The following is a 7,614-nucleotide window of genomic DNA, read 5'->3' on the forward strand; positions in this document are numbered from 1 at the left end:
CGATTTTTTCAACAAATTTAATATAACTTTAAAATTAACAGTAAAAACATTTTTGTTTTTATATTAGTGCATTCAATTTACGTCTGTTAGTTTCAACATTGAGCGAAAACTACACTGGGAAGCCAGTGAAGCCGTGATGTGAAACAAATTTGGCGAAGTTTCTAGAGGCAAGAGGCAACAGCGGCGTAGCAGTTGTCGGCCATTGTTTACGCTGTAACAGCGTTTCGCTGTAGTCACGGTAGTTTACGCCATGGAGTCCGTAATCGAAGAAAAGAATGAAAATGAGAAGCCCATTGATAGAGAAAAGGTTTGTGGAACGCCCAGGGAGCCGCAATAACTATTTTAAAACAACCTCCTAGCATATCTGCATCGAGCACTTGTTTAGCTCTAGGCTGTGATGAGACAACTGCTGAGGTGGTCTCATGTTCGTTTTCTTCTACGCAGACGTGCCCGTTGCTGCTTCGGGTGTTCCTGAACAACAACAGGCACCATTCCATGAGTGAATATTCCAGGGGCAGTGTGCCCACCAATGAGCTGCAGATTTATACCTGGTAAGTTCTGCAGACAACTCCATGTCTTGGTCAGCGCACCGGCGCATCTGGCTCGCCTTTGAAATCTATGTGGTTTTCGACTTGTACCGTAATTATTATATCTTGGCGCCGAATTACGAAATATTGCTTCACAAAGGCTGTCACAAATCTGTCACAAACGGATCAGCTAGCCTGGTTCCTATTGATCGACTCTCAACGGCGGACCTGTCGAACAATAGGAACGGGTCTGCATGCGATTCAGCCTTGAAGGCTGAATCGCATGCACGCGAAAACTCACGCGAACGCGAACGCGACGGCGGCACGCGTCGCGCGAAGCCTTCGCGCGAACAGAAATGCATGTGTCGCTTGGCTCGTCGCTCGGATCTGCCGAAATAGAAAATTTCGCTCGTTCGCCCGGAAGTAACCGTACGTCACTGCCGCTCATTTCGCATGCTTTCTTTATTTTGCTGTGTTGCATTGTGATTGTGCATTACCGCGTAAACATTTCGCTTTGTACAAACAATGGTGGATAGCCAAGGATACAAAGAACGTCTAATCGCAACCGAAACAACAATAGAAACAAGGGGTCACGTCGTCACGTGACTATTCGTGCCGATTACAGTGCAAGTTCACACACATTCGATACGGTTTGCTGTAAATACATTTTACTTTGCCATGTTGTCGCAAAATAACATTAATTCTTGCAATCGTTATGACTGTTGGATTTGGCAATAGTTTTGCGGTGTACTAAGCCACTATGCCAGCCAAATGCCAGCCACACAACCTACACAGAGCGTTGTCGCCGTTTCGCTCGGTTCGCGCTGTCGCGTGCATGCGTCTTCCCCAGTAGGCGACGGAGCGAACCATGATCGCTTACGCCGCGCCGCCTTGTCGCTTCGCTCACTTTTTCGCTCACATGCGTTTCCCGAGTTTACTCTTTGGCCCGACCTGAAGATTGAAATAATGCAGAACCACTTTAACACAAGAAATGTTCGGGTTATTTTAATTTCCTGGTAGCTTCCATAACCCCGTTTTGGACGCGTGCATGTGTGTGGACGAATCGTCTGCTGCCTAAAAGGCGCCGAACACGGCAGAAAGCGCCTGTCAACTTTGCTGAAGTTTTCACTAAACTTGGGATAGCATAGCATAAATTCTTCTTTTGTTTATTGGTTAATGATGGCTGTGGAGAGATTACACAAGACAGAAATTTGCATGGGAGAGCACATGGCATGCTTGGAACGTGTCTTGCGAGCTACATTTCTGCTAAAACCGATACATGTATGCTTTCAGGATGGATGCGACATTGAAGGAGCTGACGAGTCTGGTCAAGGAAGTGAACAGGGACGCTCGGCGGAAGGGCACATTCTTTGACTTTGCGCTAGTGTTCCCGGATGTGCGTGGTCCAGGCTATCGCATGCGAGACATCGGCACTACCTGCTCAGGACAAAAGGGCTCAGACGACAACAAGACGCTTAATGCTTGCCGCTTCCAGATTGGCGACTATCTGGACATAGCCATCTCAACACCACCAATGCGTGGCGGACCAGTGCCGCCTTCGAGGCGAGGCCGACAGTCTGGTTTCTAGCTCATATGATCTTCAAAACTTCTAAACATGTTCATCTGTATGAAAGAAACACCTTCCTTCTAACTAACAATAAAAGGAAAGCCACAATCAGCCGCAAGGTTTACCATGTTCCTTTGCTTTTACTTGTAGTGCTTTGCCCCACGGCTGATGGCTAGGGGCCTTACATATGTACAGGTGGCTAGGTGCTCACCTATACAGGAGGGTATCTCCCTACCTTAACTATGACCAACAAATGCACACTTTAATAGGGGGAGATGTTTTGGAACAGGAACTTTTTATGACTGAAGTAAGAAGCTAGCTGAGGACATGTACACATTGCAGAAGGTTTACTTAATATGGTGGGCATAGTTAATAAAGATTTCCTTCCTACATGTAACTCTGTTCAAAGATGTAATTCAACGCTATAGAACCAAAGGCCCCATTCTCCAGAGCAGTGTTTGTCAAACGGTCGTCCACGAAGCCCACAAAAAGCACTGAGATTTAAAGATGACTTTAGATTCTCAAAGCGAACAAAATGCGAGAAAGGTGCGGAAACAAAGCACGCATGATAGAGAAGGAGAAAGGGCGCCTACAGGCGTTTGTTGTTGCCGGCATTGATGAAACGAGCTCTGGCTGCACTACTGGATGAGGCTGTAATAGTGTCTCGGGTGTCCGACGAGCGAGCGACGTACTGTTGGGAGGAGTCGAATCCCTTCTAGCGGCATGCATACTGACACTGACGCATCGCGCCTTCCCCACCTCCTCTGCAGGCTGTGGCATGCTGGCTAATCGAAGCACGCATTTTTTGGAGGTAGCCTTGACTCACATCTACAGTTAAGGACCACTGCAAAAAATGCAGCATAACGCTGCATGCAAAAAAACAATGAGCATGGCTCTGGCTGTTGATAGTTGGTAGATGGCATGGCTGGAGTAATTGGTGGGCAGGTTGTGTGATGTTGCGAGACCACATGAGAAGGGCGTGAATTGGCAGGAGCTTCCAGTTTGGGCAGCTCATTTGAGGTGGCAGTTCAACCCTCCAAGACCCTTGGTTCCAGAGACGGGGTGCTCCTAGACCATGCAGGCAATATTTGTACAGTGAAGCTTTATATCTATGTTGGGTGGTATTTATTTCAAATAATGTGGCAGCCTGCGATTTGAAAGTGCTAGCAAGTACATGTGAAGTAACAGAGGCACAAATTAAGGGATGAGTGATTAAATGAGTTGCAAATCACATGTACGCAGAGAGATCTGATGAGAGCTATTGCATCACACCCTTAATGGCAACACTTGTGTCCTGTAATTGGCTTTGTGAATTAAGACTTGGCTTGGTTGCCAACGAAATTTGTTCAGTGAAAGTCCCCTGTTATTTGAAGTCAGTCTAGGGTGATCATGTTAACTTCTTTGCTTACAGCCTATCCCGGATATAGCAAATTATTGCTTATATCGAACTTTAAGCATTGAAACATCAATGCAAAATACACTAATATAGCACCATTGTTCGCGTTTCCGCTCAGTGGATGTTCAATACATTGAACTGTGCACCATGCCCTTGCAAGGAGCGCTTCTCCTAATAGCTCTATGACGATCACTTTTCTCTCATGGAGCCTAGGTTGGCTACGCAGCCCTTAGCACCTGCTGGCTGCACTAAAACTAAACCAGCTTGACGTGGTGAACGGCGGGTCCGCTTGAAAGTGGCCTTCTGTCAAGGGTGCTTGTGCTTACTACCGGACTACACATACTCGGTAACCTAGGCATCACTATTCCCGCAAAGAATGCATCCATAAGAACACTCCCTACCCACATTTACCACTTCAATCTATGCCAAACCATTACCGTGGAACATGCACCCCCACCAAGACCAAGGGCGCAGGAAGGCGCGCGGGGCAGCGCTCCACAAATTGTACGAGAATGAGCCCGATGCAGTTTGGGTGGACGCCGCCTGCGATGAGAACGGAGCCACGGCGGTTGTCCACAACCCCCACATTTTCCCCCTAACTTTCGAGCTTCCTTCAGGACCACCCCTGAGGAATTCGAGGAGACCGCTATAGCTATTGCTCTGACATACACAGATGCCAGTTATGTCTAAAACTGCCATTTTAAACTATGCCAGGGACCGGGTTCATTCCCCGGTGCACCGCCTACTGCACATGCCCACCCCAAACCTCCCCCGACGGGTTGAACTCATCTGCATGGGTGCCTGCGCACTCGGAAAATCCCGGCAACGATGCCGCCGACTCCTTAGCCCGAGGGTCTAGAAACCGGGCACAGACGAATCTCGTGGGGGATTTCTCGAAGGAGCGTATGCACTCGTTTGCTGAGTTCACCGCAAACTCCCGCGCTGAGCGCCTCATCTATCCGTCACCCCACCCATCCCTCACTACCAGAGAACAGTAAATCTGGCGTCGCCGGCTGAACACGAAGGCTGCCGACATCAGCTCTACTTTCAAAATTTAAGCCGGTATCCCTCATATGCACTTTGCGCTTCCATCTTACCCACATTCTTTTTTCCTACCCGGCGTCTCCTCCCCCCGCCGGGCCGGTGCCTCTCCGAACCTGGGAGGACTGGGAGACTTCGCTGCGGTCAGCGGACCCGGCTAGGCAGAGATCGTCGTCAGCCGTGCCGCCTACGTCATGGATCAATAAAAGTTTAGATTGCAAGTGGGGTCGTGCGGAGACCCAGGAGGCCTGCGTAGAGATGGGCAAGACGGCTCACTTTAGTGAGCGGATCGGAGCGGCTCCGCTCACTAAAGTGAGCCGGCTCACATTTGAACGGCTCACTGGCTCACATTTTTAGAGGTGAGTGGGTCGCTCAGGAGGGACCGGATCTTATACATATATATATATATATATATATATATATATATATATATATATATATATATATATATATATATATATTCATAGTAATAAGAAGTAAAATCAGTTTTGGCCCTCACGTGACACTGCAAGCGGTGGCATTTAGCATCAGTTTCTGCCTGTTGAGATGACTGAGGAAGGTGCTACGAAAGTTACATTTGTCCCGACAAAAAACCCTAGAGGACAAACGCTAGCTATCATTTTTCTCTCTTTTTTTTTCTCTCTCTTTTTGTTTTCACTGTGCTTCGGCACGCTGGCTTCTCGGCGCCTCGCCTTGTTCGCGCGCCGTCAGTAAGGAGGCATTGGGTGGTAGAACGGCAAGTGTCGTGTTTCTGTCGGTGCGATGCTCTTTTGTTTTCGGCGCGAACGGCAGTTGCGCGACGAGAGCGACGGGCATACGGTCATTATTTCCCTCTTCTTACCTCCCACTGACGTCCTTCACTTCTCTTCCGATCAGATGTATAATAGTTGTAGTCAGTGCTCTCTGTGTCTCCTTCTATCTTCGTCGTCGTCGTATACGCGCTAGTTCATCAAAAGAGTAAACTGCACGTTCGATTGTTTTTTGAGACACGAAATACTTCGTCTTCAAATGGTGTTGCGCCAGCGAACAATGCACGACCGATGAGTGTTGTGAGAAATCCTTCGAACAGCAGCATGACAATGAACGGCGCCATTCTTTGCCAATTAAGGCTTCTTTACTCCCCCTTTCAGTGGTATCGGGCGTCACACTATATTACGCATACAAAGCCAAAGGGATATTGCCGCGGACCACTTTACACGCGGACGAGTACGAATACCGGTCCCCACTCGTCGGCATGAAATGAAACCACAAAACTGCTAGACAAAAAGAAAGTGCGGGCATCAGCAACAGTGCTCCCGCGTCCCGCGGTACCCGCGGGAAAATCCGAAGGCAATAGGTTGGTTGTGACACTGACAAGGAAGGACGGTATAGTTGCTTTTTCGCTTTGTGTTTTGAAAAATCTCACCCGGATCCGACAGACAAGGCTCACTAAACGAGAGAGAACCGGCTTTTCAAAAGAACCGCCGTTCTAGCCATCTAGCAGGTCTCCATCCATAAAACAAAAGCAAAAGAACCACCTCACTCGCTCTACAAAAGAATGGCGCACTCCGCTAAAAAAAAAAAAAGAAAAAAGGACAGCCGAGGGCGAGGACATTATTGCGAATCTTGCGAGAAAGGGCAGGAGGTTGCTTTCTCGCATCACTAATAGATGGCGCAGAAGTCGCACCCGCCTGTGACGGAAAGGTTAACTGAACGAGAGAACCAGCTCCAGCTCTCAGAAAGATCCGACGGTCCGACCCCTTCGATGGCTCCGACCGCTCCGGATCTGGTGGATCCGGCCCTGACTTTGCGGAGCCAAATGGCTCACCCGCTCTTTGTAAGGAGCGGCTCCGAAGATCGCTCCGGAGCGACCCATCCCTAGGCCTGCGTGCCTCGATTTCCTCGATAAAATAGTTTTTCCTCATCCTCCTTGTTGGTTTTTTTTTTTCGTCACAGCATAGCTGTCAGTCGAGCAAGGAATGCGATGTTCGGTGAACCGGTTGTCACACGGTAAAGCCAGCCTAGCTGACCGAATTTTATTGCGAAAGCAATACTACTTTCACTTTCAGCCCTTCGCGTAGCGAGGCGGTAGCTACCATTTACCTTTAGCGTGACCTTTGGCGCGCCGCCAAGCACAGCTGCGCAAAAACAGGGGCCCTAACCCTAACTCGCGCCGTCAACTCGCGAGGCGGTAGCTACCAAACGCGGCCTAACTACCGCTCCCTCCGTGAGGGAGCGCTACAGCCGGAGTGACGTCATCCCATCTGCCGCAAAAACCGGGGCCCCAACTCGCGCCGTCAACTCGCGAGGCGGTAGCTACCAAACGCGGCCTAATTCCCGCTCCCTCCGTGAAGGAGCGCTACAGCCGGAGTGACGTCATCCCATCTGCTGCAAAAACAGGGGCCCCAACTCGCGCCGTCAACTTGCGAGGCGGTAGCTACTAACCGCGGCCTGACTCCCGCTCCCTCCGTGAGGGAGCGCTACAGCCGGAGTGACGTCATCCCATCTGCCGCAAAAGCAGGGCCCCCAACTCGCGCCGTCAACTCGCGAGGCGGTAGCTACCAACCGCGGCCTAGCTCCCGCTCCTACCGCAGCAACCGCCGGGGGTGCAACGTTGGATACTATAGGAGGTGGCCTAGCGGCAGGTGGAACCAACGCAGTCTCCAGGGATGCTTTCATTTCTGCTGGCGTAAAGAATGCCGTTGCAGCCGGTGCCGGAGCGGCAGTTGTACACTCTGCCTTAACCTCACCCACAACCAAGTAAAGGGTGTTGCACAATTAGACGCGCGCTGTAGAATGCTTCTCCCAGCTAAACCGCGGAATCCTTGCAGTTCAGATTTCGCACAGAAATCACATTTTGTCGCTAGTATTTTTTAATACTAAATTTGTTTGGGGTACTTGCCTGATTCGATCAGAAGAAGTAAAATATTCCCATCGCCTGCGGCGGCGGCGACGCCAGACAAACCGCTGCCCCAGCGATGGGACTGGTGGCGCCACCTCATGCTACTTACAACAACTCTGTAGCAGGAAAAGAGGGGGCAAACGTTTCTGGCAGAAGGTTTGAGTTGTTGTAAGCAGCATGAGGTGGCGCCACCAGTCCCATC

The 7,614-nt window shown here is 49.9% G+C and overlaps 1 protein-coding gene across 1 annotated transcript; it reads left to right on the top strand.

Moving 5' to 3' along the window:
• The first annotated feature begins 150 nt into the window (after positions 1 to 150).
• Positions 151 to 2,207, top strand: Bin1 (histone deacetylase complex subunit SAP18). The gene is made up of 3 exons (XM_084590754.1): positions 151 to 307; positions 445 to 551; positions 1,821 to 2,207. The coding sequence occupies exons 1-3, from the start codon at positions 251 to 253 to the stop codon at positions 2,113 to 2,115; spliced, it is 459 nt and encodes a 152-aa protein (XP_084446880.1). The 5' UTR covers positions 151 to 250; the 3' UTR covers positions 2,116 to 2,207.
• Positions 2,208 to 7,614: the final 5,407 nt, after the last annotated feature.

Source organism: Amblyomma maculatum, chromosome 1 (genome assembly GCF_055883805.1).
Source record: "Amblyomma maculatum isolate TAMU_Amacu chromosome 1, ASM5588380v1, whole genome shotgun sequence".
In the NCBI taxonomy this organism is placed as follows: domain Eukaryota; kingdom Metazoa; phylum Arthropoda; class Arachnida; order Ixodida; family Ixodidae; genus Amblyomma; species Amblyomma maculatum.

Coding starts and splice junctions, on each gene's coding strand:
- Bin1 (XM_084590754.1), top strand. CDS start 251: ATGGAGTCCGTAATCGAAGAAAAGAATGAAAATGAGAAGCCCATTGAT. Junction 308..444: donor AGCCCATTGATAGAGAAAAG/GTTTGTGGAACG, acceptor TCTTCTACGCAG/ACGTGCCCGTTGCTGCTTCG. Junction 552..1,820: donor GAGCTGCAGATTTATACCTG/GTAAGTTCTGCA, acceptor GTATGCTTTCAG/GATGGATGCGACATTGAAGG.